Source organism: Pseudochaenichthys georgianus, chromosome 20 (assembly GCF_902827115.2).
Source record: "Pseudochaenichthys georgianus chromosome 20, fPseGeo1.2, whole genome shotgun sequence".
Classification (NCBI taxonomy): Eukaryota; Metazoa; Chordata; class Actinopteri; order Perciformes; family Channichthyidae; genus Pseudochaenichthys; species Pseudochaenichthys georgianus.
The window spans coordinates 2497045-2513451 of record NC_047522.1 but is presented as its reverse complement, the minus strand read 5'-3'; the positions used below and the strand labels follow the sequence as shown (position 1 = coordinate 2513451).

The following is a 16407-nucleotide window of genomic DNA, read 5'->3' as shown; positions in this document are numbered from 1 at the left end:
CCTATGTGTTGGTACTTTTACCGAAGTAAGGTTGTGAATGCAGGGCTTTTACAGAGTTACTTCTGGTACACAGGTATTCCGAGGTAAGGCAAGGCAAGTTTATTTATATAGCACTTTTCAACACAAGGCAATTCAAAGTGCTTTACAAAAAATGAAAGACATTAAGAAAATGGCATTTAAAATCAGTCATTAAAAAGAAAAGCTAATAAAATAAACATTAAAAGAAAAAATACATGGATCAAAGTTACAGTGCAGTCTAAGATATGAATAGTTCAATTAAACATTAAAATAAAAAGTACAAGGATAAAAGTTACAGTGCAGTCTAAGATATGAATAGTTCAATTAAAAGCAGCGACAAAAAGAAAAGTCTTCAGTCTGGATTTAAAAATAGTCAGAGTTGCAGCAGACCTGCAGGTTTCTGGGAGTTAGTTCCAGATATTTGGAGCATAATAACTGAACGCTGCTTCTCCATGTTTAGTTCTGACTCTGGGGACAGAAAGCTGACCAGTCCCTGAAGACCTGAGAGATCTGGATGGTTCATCATTTAGCAGGAGGTCAGAAATGTATTTTGGGCCTAAACCATTCAGTGCTTTATAAACCAGCAGCAATATTTTGAAATCTATTCTTTGACAGACAGGAAGCCAGTGTAAAGACTTCAGAACAGGAGTGATGTGATCCACGTTCTTAGTGTTAATGAGGAGGACTCGAGCAGCGGCGTTCTGAATCAGCTGCAGCTTTCTGATAGATGTTTTAGTGAGACCTGTGAAGACACCATTGCAGTAGTCGAGTCTACTGAAGATAAAAGCATGGACAAGTTTTTCCAAATCCTGCTGTGACATTAGTCTTTTAATCATAGATATGTTCTTTAGGTGATAGTAAGCTGATTTAGTAACTGTTTTAATGTGACTGTTGAAACTCAGGTCAGAGTCCATCACTACACCTAGATTTCTGGCTTTATCTGTTGTTTTGAACATTGCAGACTGAAGCTCAGCGCTAACTTTTAAACGTTCTGCCTTGGCTCCAAAAACCATTACCTCAGTTTTAACTTTGTTTAATTGGAGAAAGTTCTGACACATCCAGTCATTGATTTGTTCAATGCACTTACTCAGTGTTTGAATTGGAGCATAGTCTCCTGGTGAAATTGTTACGTAAATGTGTGTGTCATCTGCATAGCTATGGTAACTTATTTTGTTGTTTTTCATTATCTGAGCCAGTGGTAGCATGTCGATGTTAAAGAGAAGAGGCCCCAAGATGGAGCCTTGAGGAACCCCACATGTCTTATTTGTCAACTCAGATGTGTTTTTACTAGGGCTGTCAAGTTAACGCGTTAATAACGCGTTAACGCAAAAAAAAAAAAACGCCAGTAATTATTTTAACGTGATTAACGCATGTGTATTTCTTTTCCTCGGCCGCCCCGTAGTTTCAGAGCGCATCGAGTTTAAAATACCATTTACAAGCTGATGCTGACAGCCCCGCTCCTGCCGCCCGCTTGTGGCAGACCACACTTCCACGCTCACCGGCAGGCATCGACTGGCCATCGGGAGGACCGGGAGGGTGTGTGTATGTGTGGCCCGAGCGAGCGAGAGAGAGACCTTACGTGCATTGTTGTTGTTAGCATCTGGTGCTAGCTAGCTGCGCTAACGGATATAAGGAGCTGTTTAAATGAAAACAGAGGAGCACTCTATCCACACAACTGCGCCGAGCACTTGACTTTATGCAGGAAGCCAGACAGCGGGACATTGTACGAGAAGTCAGCACACTCAGCACGGATAGTGATCCGTAGATGATTGCAGCGTCCAGGCAGCTCCCGTTCGAGCATAAGCCTTGAGTTGCACATAGCTCCAACGATCCATCACACACACACAACAAATGAAAAACAAATGCATTCGTCAGGTCCACTGTGAGGCAGGATCTGTGCGCAAACACACCGAAACACACACACACACACACACACACACACACACACACACACACACACACACACACACACACACACACACACACACACACACACACACACACACACACACACACACACACACACACACACAGACACACTTTGTATTGTATTATTGTATGAGAGAGGTTCCAGGTTGAATTGAGGCGAATATTTGTAATGTTCAGAGGTTGTTTAATATTCATGAGAATATTTGTCATTGTTCAAATGATAATAAATATTAGCATAAAGCATATTTGTCCACTCATGTGTTGATAAGAGTATTAAACACTTAAAAAATATTCCTCTAAGGTACATTTAGAACAGATCAAAAATGTGCGATTAATTTGCGATTAATCGCGATTAACTATGGACAATCATGCGATTAATCGCGATTAAATATTTTTAGTTTTTACCTATAGAAACAAAGTTGTTTCTGTCCTTTAGGTAGGATTCAAACCAATTTAGAACTGTTTCCGAAAGTCCCACCCAGTTTTCTAGTCTTTCGAGTAATATGTTGTGTTCAACAGTGTCAAACGCAGCACTGAGGTCTAATAATACTAACACTGAAGTTCTGCCACTGTCTGTGTTTAAGTGGATGTCATTAAAGACCTTTACAAGAGCAGTCTTAGTGCTGTGGTTTGGACGAAAGCCTGACTGGAACACATCGAAACAGTCATTTAAATCCAAAAAATTACTCAACTGTTGAAAAACAACTTTTTCAATGATTTTACCTAGAAATGGGAGGTTCGATATGGGCCTGTAATTGTTCATTACTGAAGTATCTAGATTATTCTTTTTTAAGAGCGGTTTAATGACTGCAGTTTTCAGGGCCTGTGGAAAAATACCTGAGTGAAGAGATTTGTTTACTATATGAAGTAGTTCTGAGGCCATGCAACGAAAAACATCTTTGAAAAATCCTGTTGGAATAATATCAAGGCAGCAGGAGGAGGACTTCAGAAGTTGTATAATGTCCGCTAGGTTTTTATCATTAATCTGATGGAATTGTGTCATGATGTCTGAATTGATATTAGGTGGACACAGAGACAACACATTTGCTGTTCCTGATGCAGAGGCACTGACTGCTTGTCTGATTTTCTGAATTTTGTCAGTGAAGAAGGAGGCAAAATCCTTGAATGCCCTGGTGGATAGAAATTCAGAGGCTACTGACACTGGGGGGTTAGTTAGTCTGTCGACAGTAGCAAACAAGGCACGTGCATTGTTTTTGTTTTTGGTAATGATGTCAGAGAAGAACGATTGTCGTGCGTTTTTCAATTCCAAATTATAAAGGCCAAGTCTCTCTTTATAGATTTCAAAGTGAACCTGAAGATTTGTTTTTCGCCACCTGCGTTCAGCTTTTCGACATTCTCTTTTTTCTGTTTTCACGGTCATGGCCTTTCTCCATGGAGATATTTTCTTCCCAGTCACTTCCTCTACCCTAGTTGGAGCAATGGGATCTATACAATTTTAAATTTTTGAATTAAAATTATCTACTAGCTCATTTACTGAGATGTTAGCAGGGGCAAGTGTGGAAGAAAAATTCTGAGTAAACATTTCCCTAGTATTTTCAGTTAAATATCGCTTTGTGGTTACCTCTTTTTGAACATTTTTGTGAACAGAAATAGAGCTCTCAAAAGGCGCATTCACACTGCGGTACTTTTCCCACAAAGGTTCATGCAAACTTAGTTCATGATCGCGTTCACACCAAAAAGAGCCGGTACTAAAATGTGTTCATGCGAACCTTTTTACCCCCTCGAAAGTCCCTGCTAGAGAGCAGGGACTTTCGAGGGGCTCTTTTGTGAGAAAAGAGCTATATTTCTGATTGCAAACCATGCCCCGTAAAACTCCCAAAAAGTTTTGTGAAGCCGCCATTTTATTATCCTCGCATTAGCATTATTAGCATTAGCCCAGCGCAGAAATGCAGAGAGACTAACTTATGGCAACACAAAATAAAACATGGGAGCGGTGGAGATGAGGAGGTGTCGGCGTTCTGGCGTTCTACTCGGAAGGCTTCAGTAGAAGCTGCTGGGACTCCCAGCAGCTTCTACTGAAGCCTTCCCCAACTCCGGGGACTTCCGGCCGGGGACTTTGGGCGGCAGTATACGCCGTGAAGTGGTTTGCGGCCTGCCAGTAAACCCAAAGCAGAAGAAGAAGAAGTGACGTCAGCGGCTTCATTTGCCTAATCCACCCCCAGGGACTTTTTCCGGTGTGAGCGCGTTCATGAGAACTTAGTTCATGCGAACTAAAGAGTTTGCATGAACTAAGTTCGCATGAACCTTTGTGGGAAAAGTACCGCAGTGTGAATGCGCCTATAGAAAACACAGGAATGATCAGAGAGTGCAACATCAGTCACCACAACCTGAGATAATTAAGTCCAGAGTGTGCCCCTTATTGTGCGTGGGCTCCGTCACATGCTGAGTCAGTCCATAGCTATCAAGAACACAAAACAGTTCTTTAGCCCCTCTGTCCTGGGAGTTGTCAACATGGATGTTAAAATCACCAACAATGACTAGACGGTCAAAGTCAAAACACACTATAGACAGCAGTTCAGTAAAGTCATCAAAACAGCTTGCACAGTATTTGGGTGGTCTATAGATATTTAGGAACAGAGCTCGAGAGGAGCATTTCAGCTGAAGGGCCACATATTCAAAAGAATCAAAGTTCCCATAAGATGTCTTCCTGCATTGAATGGAATCATTGAACAGAATAGCAACTCCACCCCCTTCTTTTGCATTCTTTCCTGACTCATAAAACTAAAGTTGATTCGATAAGAACAGCTGCACTGTTATGTTGTTCAATCCAAGTTTCTGTTAAAAACATAAAATCGAGATTGTGCTCAGTGATAAAATCATTGATTAAAAATGTTTTTCCTGCCAAAGACCTGACATTTAATAAAGCTAGTTTAAGTTCGTTAAACACATTATCAGTCATGTTTTTTGTGACAAGCTGTGGCTGACATGGAATCACTGCTAAATTTGATAAACTCACACAAACGTTTGAGCGCTTCCTGTTTCCAAGCTGATTCACCGCTCTTAATCTATTACCTATCAACACAGATATCGGCAAAGCTACTGGCAGGCAGGGCCCCGGTATGTCCTGGAAAGAGTTGAGAGTGCCAAACGCCCTTGAGCCTGGACCCAGCACATATCAGTGAGAGTTTGTTTTATTTTGTACACAAACATCCTTATCAGGCTTCGGAGAAGGGAGGGGAGGTGGTTGACGTAGGCACGGTGATGGAGACGGGGGAGATGGTGCGGGGGTAGAGGACATGCTGCCAGGGGGGGGGGAGGTGGTTGACGTAGGCGCGGTGATGAGGACGGGGGAGATGGTGCGCGTCTCTGCAGTGATTTTGGTGGGCGTCGTTGAGGGGCGGGGGTAAAGGACATGCGGCCAATCCTGCGTATCGCCTTAGTTTGGTCTTTGAACTCCAGGAAGGAATCGGTGCCAACCCTCTGTATCTCCTCTGTGTGTTCAGCGATCTCCAGGAGGGTGGGCGAGGGTGAAAGGGTGAACGGAGTATCCTCAAAGGCGTTGACAGGGGGGCGGGTGACGGGCAGTGGAGACTCCTCCGTGTGTTTCATAGGTCTCCCATAATCAGAACATTCCTCAGGCGGGTGCAGTGATAATTCTTCAAGGTTGTCTGCGCGATGTGTTGTGTCTTTCTCCTGTTTTGATTTCTCTTGCCGCTTGTCCTTGGCAGAGGGAACAGATTGATGACGCAGGCAGTTGAATATGTTAGAGATAAACAATTTCACTCCTGACTTGTTCAGGCAAACTCCATTTGCCTTGAAAAGATGTCTCCGATCCCATAAAAAGTTAAAGTTGTCAATAAAATGAACAGAATGGTCAGAACAGACAGTTGAAAGCCAGGTGTTCAGTGCAAACAATCTGCTGAATCTCTCTCTCTGAGGTAGAGCACACATAAGGTCCAATCAGTTGAATAAAACATTAGACTTCTCCATCGCTGCCCCCACCCTCTGGAACTCCCTTCCACAACACATCAGAGACTGCACCGACCCCCCCACCTTCAAAACACTGACCAACACACCTCTTCAGACTGGCTTTTCATTTGTGAATGATGTTGTGTTGCTGTTTTAATATTTGTGTATTCTATTATATCTCGTTTTATCACCACTGTAAAGCGTCTTTGAGCACCTGAAGAAGCGCTTGGAAATTACATTTATTATTATTATTATTATTATTCAAGTTTCAAGGCTTTATTGTCATGTGCACATTAGCTACAGTGTACTTATCACATGCTCCTCCAACAGTGCAACATGAATATATATATAGGACATAGAATTAATAAAATAGTCAAAGAGAATGTTTTAAGATGTGCAAGTAAATAAAGTAACATAGAAATAGTGCAAGAAGTCTATATACAAGTACATGGAATATGTAAATAATTTGCACACAAAGGAATGTTTATGGATGTTCTTTACAGAGTTCAGGGGTTTAATAGTTAACATGTTAAATGCAAAGCACATCCCCTCACTAAGAAGACATCTTTTAAAGTGCATACATCAGCTTCATCATGAGGAGAATCATTTGTTCTCCCCCCGCCCCCCCCTCAGCACTCTGTCTCTGAGACTCTGAGTCTGGGTGACACTCAGCTCCTCCCTCCGTTATATGAACATGTCCCTCCACGCCTGCAGCCCGGCCCAGGTGTCAGTGATGCTGCTGCTCGGCCCTTAATGCTTTAATAGACTTTCTGTGACACTTCCCTCCTGAGCCTGCTCTCTTCTGCACTGAAAGCTCTTTGAGTAATGGGGACGTGTGAAGCTCCAGTAGACTGCAGCTGCTGATAGTGGATCAATCAAACCCGCTTTCCCTGTTACATGTTGACTAATTTATCTTCAGAGTCTGGCATTGATACAGTTAAAGACGGCTGGTTTTCCACAGGTACTGTGATCATACTATTGAGTTCACTGTGTGAAAAACATCACATGTTAAAGTCATATCAGCTGTTTATCATTTTATATGTAACACTGTGTAGTTAAACGTGGTGTTTTTATCATTACAAGCATTACATTACATTACATTGCATTTAGATGACGCTTTTATCCAAAGCGACTTACAATAAGTACATTCGACCAGGAAGACACAAACTTGAAGAAAACAGAATCATATAAGTACATCAGGTTTCATAGAGCAAAGCATTTCAAGTGCTACTCAACTGGCTATAGATAAGCCAGTCCTTTATTAGTATATAAGTGCTCTTTTAGCAGTTCTTTGTTAATAGTTCTATCGCTCGAAGTGGAGTCGAAAGAGATGAGTTTTCAGTCTGCGCCGGAAGATGTGTAAGCTATCTGCTGTCCTGATGTCAATGGGAGCTCATTCCACCATCTTGGAGCCAGGACAGCAAACCCACGTGTTTTTGCTGATGGGAACTTGGGTCCCCTTCGCAGCGAGGGTGCAGCGAGTCGTTTGGCTGATGCAGAGCGTAGTGCACGTGCTGGGGTGTACGGTTTAACCATGTCCTGGATGTAGGAAGGGCCAGATCCATTCGCAGCATGGTACGCAAGTACCAGTGTCTTGAAGTGGATTCTAGCAGTTACCGGAAGCCAGTGGAGGGAGCGGAGGAGCGGCGTGGTGTGGGAACATTTAGGAAGGTTGAAGACCAGACGAGCCGCTGCATTCTGGATGAGCTGCAGAGGTCGGATGGCGCATGCAGGTAGACCAGCCAGGACGGAGTTGCAGTAGTCTAGGCGTGAGGTGACGAGAGCCTGGACCAGAACCTGCGTGGCTTTCTGGGTCAGCTGGGGACGTATCTTCCTGATGTTGTAAAGCGTGTATCTGCAGCAGCGGGTTGTAGCAGCGATGTTTGCAGTGAAGGACAGGTTGTTATCTAGGATCACACCCAGATTCCTTGCAGTCTGAGTCGGGGAAACAACAGAGGTGCCGATGTTGATTGTCAGGTCAAGAGTGGGACAATCTTTTCCCTGAAGGAAAAGCAGTTCAGTCTTGTCAAGGTTGAGCTTGAGATGATGAGCGGACATCCACTGAGAGATGTCAGCTAGACAAGCAGAGATGCGTGCGACGACCTGGGTCTCTGAGCGGGGAAAGGACAGGATTAATTGGGTGTCGTCAGCGCAGCAGTGGTATGAAAAACCGTGCGGGCTAATGCCAGATCCGAGCGAGTTTGTGTACAGGGAGAAGAGGAGGGGACCAAGAACAGAATCCAGGTTACTTGGGTATGAATACTTCCATTTACAATTAATATTATAATATAACATTGTGTCCTAAATGGAGGAAAATATCATTCATCCTTCTTCTCTTTGGTCCCGGTACAGTTTAAAGTCTAACTCTAAATTGGGTTCTTTGTATTTATTCCACTAAACTAATCATTTTAAAACCAATTTCTCTACTTGTTACGTTATAATGAGAACGAGAAAAGGTGCTTTTAGAATAGAATAGAGAACATCTACTGATATCTCTAAATTGTACAAGTATTGCACTAATACAATGTTTTCACTGAGCTGCCAGTCCAACAAATTGTTTAAAAACAAGATTGGATGAACTATTTTCCTCGCCTAATATCGTTTAACAGGGACTATATATAGTCCCTGAAGTGAAAAAGAAAATAGCAGTACTTCTTGGTTAAAGCATGCAAATACTGTATTTGTTACTTACATATATATTACTCTTTTAAATCCAGCGAGCCTCATATGAAATACTCTAAAGTTAAAGTGCTCTGAAGTCTCAAAAGCGAGTTTAGAAGACAAACAATAATAGAAGTTGTTGTTGTGAATTTCATTGCTTTTTGTAACATTAATCATTAACACACTTTACATTCGGTCTTGAATACACCAGTGGGAAGTGGAAGTTAATTGTCCTAGTGTACAGGTGTGCAAGGAATTTTTTCTGAGTTTCTTACTTCATCTAGTTTTTATTATTCATTTGTGAAAATATGCCGTATGTCACTCTGAAATGTGGGATATAACTCAGTTGCAGTCGTCCAGTTATTCAGAGAAGTTACTACTCACCTAAACGTTTAAATGTAGACCTAATTATGTTTTCCATATATTGCAATTAAAACATATTTTATTGAAACAGCACTAAAGTAATTAGGTCATTTGGATTAGCTCAGTAGAGGGTTGCTTGAAGATGTCCCAAGACACAAAGTAAGCTTTTCCAGACGAGTTTTTTTATAACATTCGGATATTTGCACATAATTATGCTTATTGTTCATCTTTACAGCGGTAGACTTGTTTCCAGTACTGCCAGGAGTCGATAAACAACAACACAGCATGATGATGTTCACAAATTAGTTTATTTATTCATTGATTCCAGATTCACTCGTCAACTTCTTTCTTCTTCGTATCTAAATGGCTTGATTAGACTGAGCTAGCCAAGGACAACTTTGACAAAGTAAGAATAAAATCGACACATTTTAAAGTTTAGAAATCAACCATTGGTGTTGTTTGGATTATATTTGAGGATCACATAGAATACAGCAGGAACCCACTGAAGGTGTTGTAGGTGTCATCATTTTCAAAAAGACCACAGTCTTCATGGAGACGCATATAGACCTCGTCTCCCTGAGTCAGATGGAGAACCGCAGCATTGGAAAGGAAAGTATTACCATCATTCTGCTTAGAGTTATGTATAATTCTCTGACTATTACGGTACAGGTTAACTGCCATATTCTCTCCGTGCTTGTTGTTCATAGCAGTGAAGCGGAAGTAGTAGGCTCCTCTGACGGGGGCTGTGAACACACCTGCAGCAGCAGAGGAGGACAAAAGTCAGCTTTATTTGTCTCTTTAGAAATATTAAGATGCTTGCTTTTTTGCGCACCTGTGTTTGAGCTGTAAGCCCCGCCAAGATTGGTGATGGATCTTCTGTAGACAAGTGGAGTTTCAGTATTGTAAGGTCCAAACTTTCCAGGACTCAAAGCTGCAGAGAAAGCCACCTTAGTGCCTGAAAACACACAATTGAATACATGTTAAAGAAACCAATAGTAAACACATGGTTATTTTCACGGGGAAGTCATACAAGTCACTTTTATGTTTAGTCTTTTATTGTTTTAAGGTTGACCATCTGTTATCATACCTGATGATCTCATTCCAGTCTCATCCAGCGTGTTCCTGGTCAGCGGAAGTTCATTCTGAGAAACCTCCAGCTCCGCCCTGAGAGCCGCCAGCTGCTCCTCGCTGGCTGAGACTCTGGAAACCAGGGCTGTCAGGATGAGACAATCATTTCGCAACCGCTATTTCAAGATGTCCTAGTATCACCAAGTCTGTCATTTTGATAATTGTGTTCTGCTATCTCAGCCTCCTCCGCATTTTTCATAAACGCAGAGTCCAAATTGTACTCTTTGTGCTTTACTATGTGCTTGTGTCACAATAAAGAGGACTCAAATCCTCCAGCACTTTAGCTGATAATCAAGTATTTCTTAAATCAAAAATGCTCAATAGTCATTGGTTTAAGCTTCTCAAATGTGAATATGTTCTTGTTGTGCTTAACTTTTTTCACATTTTTGGGGAATCTACTACCCAAGTAATAATAATTAATAATTCCTTACATTTATTACAGCGCTTTTCCAGTGCTCAAAGCGCTTTACAAATACACATTACACATGTTTTTTATACATGCAATGGTCACTGTGGACAATACCCACAGGAGCAAGTTCAGGTGAAGCGTCTTGCCCAAGGACACGACGGCCTGACGCAGTGGCGGCAGGAGCAGGTTTCGAACTGGAGTTCCCCAGCACCCCCCCTTGATCTGATGATCAGATGCACCGACCACTGCGCCACCCGTCAAAATAGAATATCATTTGGCGTATTATCTATCATTGCAACCCCATCCTAAACATCACAGAGACTGTTGATATCTTACCTCGGTTCTCTTTCTCCAGACTGGCAACGTTGTCTCTGTGGGTCTGCAGCTCAACCTCTTGCTCCCCCACCATGTTCTTTATAGCTCTCAGCTCAGTCCAGATTTCCCTCTCAGCCAGCACACTGCTCTGTGAACCTCGGTCCACTCCTCCGCCCTCTGCAGACACACAGAACAGCAGCAGCAGCAGCAGCACAGCACCCCTCATTGTAAAACCTCAGCCGCCACAAATACCTGGAAGAAATGAAATAGAATCTGATTTAAAAGTGTGTCTCCCGCTGACCACAGGTGTTGTGAGCCAAACACCTCGCCTATTATTTATAATGTACTGGTTTGGGACAAGAAGGCCCTCCCTGCCTGACCATATTTAGGAAGCGAGGATGATGCAACGACCACAGCTGTTACTGCAAGAATGATTTCCCTTACAAAATAAATAAACTCCAATGACCCCAATGCAAACTCGGTAAAATGTATTTAAAGGGATATCACTTTTATTTTTACAAATAACACTAGAAGTGATGAAGGTACCGTACTTTTCGGACTATAAGCCACGACTTTTCCCCCCGTTCTTTTTGTACAGCTAACGGCCACTAGGGAACCTCCTAAATCTATGGATTTTATAGGTACAATTAACCACCTTTAACTCTATGGGCTCTAGGACCGGTCCGCGCCCGCCACCTTTAAGCGGCGGGCTCCAGCAGGAAAAGCTGGAGGCCGGAAAAGAGTGAGACAGGTAGCGCGCCAAAGTAAAAGTGGAACCGAGAGACAGAACGAGAGCAAGACAGACGGACAATTTAGCTGCTGCGGCTTATATGCAGGTGCGCTTTATAGTCCGAAAAGTACGGTACATGCAAATAAAAGAGTAGTAAAAAGGGAAATCGTACGTTGGTGTTTAATTGTGGGTATTTAATAATATGAAGTTGTGTTTATTACAGTATGCCACTATGAAATAAGTAGAGCTCTCATACACATCATCATTCATCTTGTTTATCCAGATGGGCAGTGTGTTTATTATCTAGAATTCAAGAAAACATGGCAAATTCTCCAAATTCAGTCTATTAAAATCTGACTGCATTCATACATATTGAATAATGTTCAGTAAAAAATCCTTGAATGGAATTGTGAATACAAATGTTTTATTGTGACCTTTAAAGTTGTTTTTCCTTCCAGAAAGGCACGAGTCAGAAGTGCTAACATGTCATGAGCGTATCTGGATCAAATGTTATTTGAAAATTCTCAAAAGATATAATTACTGCAGGTCCACATTTCATTATTTATTATGTAAAATAATTGTCACCCTTTCGGATGTTTGAATGGGTTAATGTTCTGTTGGGAATACACTCTTGCCACAGAGCAGTGATCAGCTTCTCTCTTTAGCAGCGCCGTGCATGACGACTTAACACAAAGCCACGCAACAGTCTTATCTCCTCAAATCTGAACAATTATCTTCCTCCTTTTACTCCGTTATTATCTCAATTCGTTGTTATCTTTGCTTCACAGCCGGTGTGTGGGCCTTTGTGTTAGGTGTGTGTGACAGAACGATTGCACCACATATGTGTGTGTCTTTGTTTGCGTCCGTGCAGCAGTGAGTGGGAAGATTCAATAACACCGGCATCACACATAAGCTCATCATTCAAAGCTATTGCAGGTGATGTAAAACAGATGAGGGGACACGAGGTTACTCGGTATCTATTTTCCATTACGTTTCAGAGGTTACAGAAGGGGAGGGGATGGAGCACAAAGCTGGTTAGTGATTACATCAGAACTATATACAGGCGGAAATGAGATTTCCAGTGAAGCAGCACTTTTAACCAGAACATATCCTATCCAGAAAAGCTTCCTCTGATTCCCTGTCATTATTTATTTCAAGCTGTTGCTCAACCTAAATTAACGATGCATATTAAACCAGCATCGCCGTGAACAAGGCCACAGCGGTCACACCTCTCAGCAGGCGGCTACCTTGGCTCTTAAGTCCTGTGGTCACTTTCATGATCACACACACACACACACACACACACACACACACACACACACACACACACACACACACACACACACACACACACACACACACACACACACACACACACACACACACACACACACACACACACACACACACACACACACGTGAATCGTCCCCTTGCTGATGGAGATTAATTAGTGTAGACTCCCTACTGACACAAACTCCAGGCACTCAGAGTGCATTCTGGGAGGAAATAAAAAAAGTGTCTCTTTGAGAGGCTGAGCGCACACACTCTTACACACACACTCGTACACACACGAGTCCAATGTATCGACACATGCAGCAAGTTGAGGTACATGTGTATCGACTTGCATACTGACCCATGAGTAAATACACTCTGCTGCAATGGATTTGTGACATGTGACCGTACCTTGAACTGTGTCCTCACTATCGATGCATTACGGTCAGTGAAGCTGGGAGTGGAGATGAATTGAAAAAGACAGACAATGCAGCAGATGACCACAAGAGTGGAGAGGAGACGGAGAGAAAATAGAGAAAAGTGAAATGTAGGAAAGGAAATAAAGATGGAGCGACGGGAGAAAGAATTGGGGACAGAGAGGGAGGCAGGGAGGGAAGGATGAATAGAGATTGGTGTCAGTGGGAGGTGATGTATAGAGGGGAGGGTGATGACAGCGAGCCGGCTTCTCTCTCGGCTCCAGTAGTAATGTCCCTTTGCAAAACATCACTCATATTTAATGGAGCACAGCTACGAGGGAAGAGAGCGAAAGGACAGCACAAAACTTGCATACACTCACACTGCATTGACAGCTTGTATACAGTTGCAGAGTGCTAAAAGCCTGCATGCACAACACATCCTCACTCCCAGGTCGGCCTATGTTGACGTTATGTCAAGTCCCCTGCCGGCTTTTTCTAACGCAAGGGGGGGGGCCTTAGAGTCCATTTTCAACGCAAGGGGGGGGGCCTTAGCGTCCATTTTCAGCTTTCCGGGATGTCCATATGCTTCTATGGACGCTCATGGAAGCACGGCATTCGTTTGTGTCGACTGCCCTTAAAGGCAATGAGAGCGTCCATTCTCATTGGATAACGGAGAATTGAGTACCCGGAATTCCCCTTAGGCCTACTGTCGATTGATTTTACAGTGATATCTGCACTACTCATCGACTAAAAAACACCAGATTATCCTTGTTAATTACACAACATTGATTGGTTTAAATTGTGTGCAATGCTTTTGTATTTTTCCCCTTCGATTCGGAGAAACAAATCTTTTTTCGGAGTAAAGGATGGCAGAAGACACTACACTACCCAGAATCCCCAGCTATCGTTTGGACTACACCATGTGCTCTGTTTGACAAACCCGTGATAGTCCTCAAGCTCTGTGATTGGAGAGTGTGCTCCCAGGGTTACCGAGCCTCGAACAGCACTTGAAATGGGATGGAACCACGGCAGACTATCCAAAACTGGATTTGAACGGGTCCACCGCGTCCCCCCTCCCCCACCCCGTCCCCAGAACTACACATGCTGGCTATTCTGTTTCGCAACATGTTCTCTATCTATGGCACGTCTCTACTGGGAGTTGTAGTTTTAAAAGACGTTTTCGTATTTCCCATAATAAGAAGTTGCCAGTATTAAACTGTGTACATCCCTGCAGGTTTAGGGGACAGGAAACACTCACATTTAACATATAATTAATAAATGGGTGCAAATTGCTCGTGCCCATAATGGGCAGCATTAATATATATACCCACATGCCAGCTAATGTCAGAAGAGCTTTATTTAACAGCTGGTCTTATGTGTGTGACCCCTCCTCTTGTTCATTGATAACATTACATTACATTACATTAATTGCTAAGCCTGAAACATGCACTTGTCAAGGTTCAGAGGCACATTGTGCAAATATGGCAGTAGCCATCGATCAGCTTAAGATAAGATATACTTTATTGATCCCAAGTTGGAACATTTGCATTACATCAGCATGTGTAACAGTTAAATATGCAGTAGTGTTTATTTGTAAATCATTTAGTATAATCACACAAATTCTGTGTTTTATATTTAACAATTCTGTGTTCTTTATTTATTGATTGTTCAATACCTGACAAGGCCGGAGATGAAATATCTACATACATCTTATAAAAGTATAATAAATTATGTATAATATCAGTTAAAATAAGTGCTTCAACATAGTTAACATTGCTGGAGGTATGCACACATATTGATAGATGTCTTGTAATGCACTATTGAGGAACCTGCAACCCAAGTTTTTCATTCAGTGCAGAACTACACCACAGTTGTGTAGGCCTATATGATATGTCAATAAACCTTAGAACATCTTGAAATCTTGAAAGGGATGTGCAAAATAGTCATTACATACAGTCTTTAATTAACTATTAGTAGAGAATAACGAGTAATGAATATACTTTATAGGGATCGTATTAATATCTAATAATAAAAATAATGAAATTCAATAACATGTTTTAACCACCAGGTGTCCCTTTATATCAGCTGTGCACCTTTATGGTGTAAATACAGCCTATCTACCAATTGGATCAAATATAAAAGTGAGCCGAATTAGTGTTGATACTGCAAGGAGACGTATTGTGTTAAAAGAAATGTAAGATGTTGTTTAATGGCTGATATATTTATGATCCACGTCACGTTTTCAGTTCCTCATGTTTGTCTTCTCATCAGGGCTCTATAAATACAGAACTACGGCAGATATGTAATATGTAATGCAGCCGAACCGTGTATTACAATGCCGTTATGTGATGACTTTCAAAGAGAAAAGCAAGCACACTCGGACTAAGGTATTATTTTATTTTTTAAAAATGTTTTCGGTCTGTTTCCGGTATTTGTTAATGACAATGTGCTGTGAGATGTGAGACTGGAAATTGCACAGGGGAAAATAACGTATCTTTAGATGCGGATTTTGTTAAACTAATATGTTTGCGCTGTGGACCAACACTATACATTGACGGGGAAGGGGGTAGCAATAAAGATAACACCATTAAACAGTTACACAACATAACAGACATATAATATCGATAGCAGCGTCCCTAGCAACCACCTTGGTAACAATGACGCGATTTCCTGAAGTAATCTTCGTAATAACTAGTAAACTAAAGATCATGTACATCCATTGCACACATAATCTGAAATAACAACTCATATTTCTCGCATCAAATGACATCAAAAGGCATTTTAATGGCCAAACTAACTTTAAAACAGGCATTTTACACCGAGAATAAAACGAAGTTCGGCCATGTTTTCTTTTTCTGCAGGGAGAAATTTGAAGATCACGTGACGTCAAACAGAGGACATGGTGTAGTCCAAACGATAGCTGGGGATTCTGGGTAGTGTAGTGTCTTCTGCCATCCTTTACTCCGAAAAAAGATTTGTTTCTCCGAATCGAAGGGGAAAAATACAAAAGCATTGCACACAATTTAAACCAATCAATGTTGTGTAATTAACAAGGATAATCTGGTGTTTTTTAGCCGATGAGTAGTGCAGATATCATTGTAAAATCAATCGTCAGTAAGGGGAATACTTACTTCCGGGTGTACAATTCTCCGTTATCCAATGAGAATGGACGCTCTCATTGCCTTTAAGGGCAGCCGACACAAACGAATACCGTGATTCCATGAGCGTCCATAGA

The 16407-nt window shown here is 41.9% G+C and overlaps 2 protein-coding genes across 2 annotated transcripts in view; one reads left to right on the top strand and one right to left on the bottom strand.

The window, feature by feature from the left end:
- cntnap2a (contactin associated protein 2a) overlaps window positions 1-16407 on the top strand; it is a 365546-nt gene that overhangs the window by 229176 nt on the left and 119963 nt on the right. The gene's annotated exons all lie outside the window — the stretch shown is intronic.
- Window positions 9191-11097, bottom strand: LOC117465697 (complement C1q-like protein 2). The gene is made up of 4 exons (XM_034108667.2): window positions 10775-11097; window positions 9989-10114; window positions 9734-9856; window positions 9191-9656 (listed from the first exon to the last, which is right to left on the bottom strand). The coding sequence occupies exons 1-4, from the start codon at window positions 10977-10979 to the stop codon at window positions 9379-9381; spliced, it is 732 nt and encodes a 243-aa protein (XP_033964558.1). The 5' UTR covers window positions 10980-11097; the 3' UTR covers window positions 9191-9378.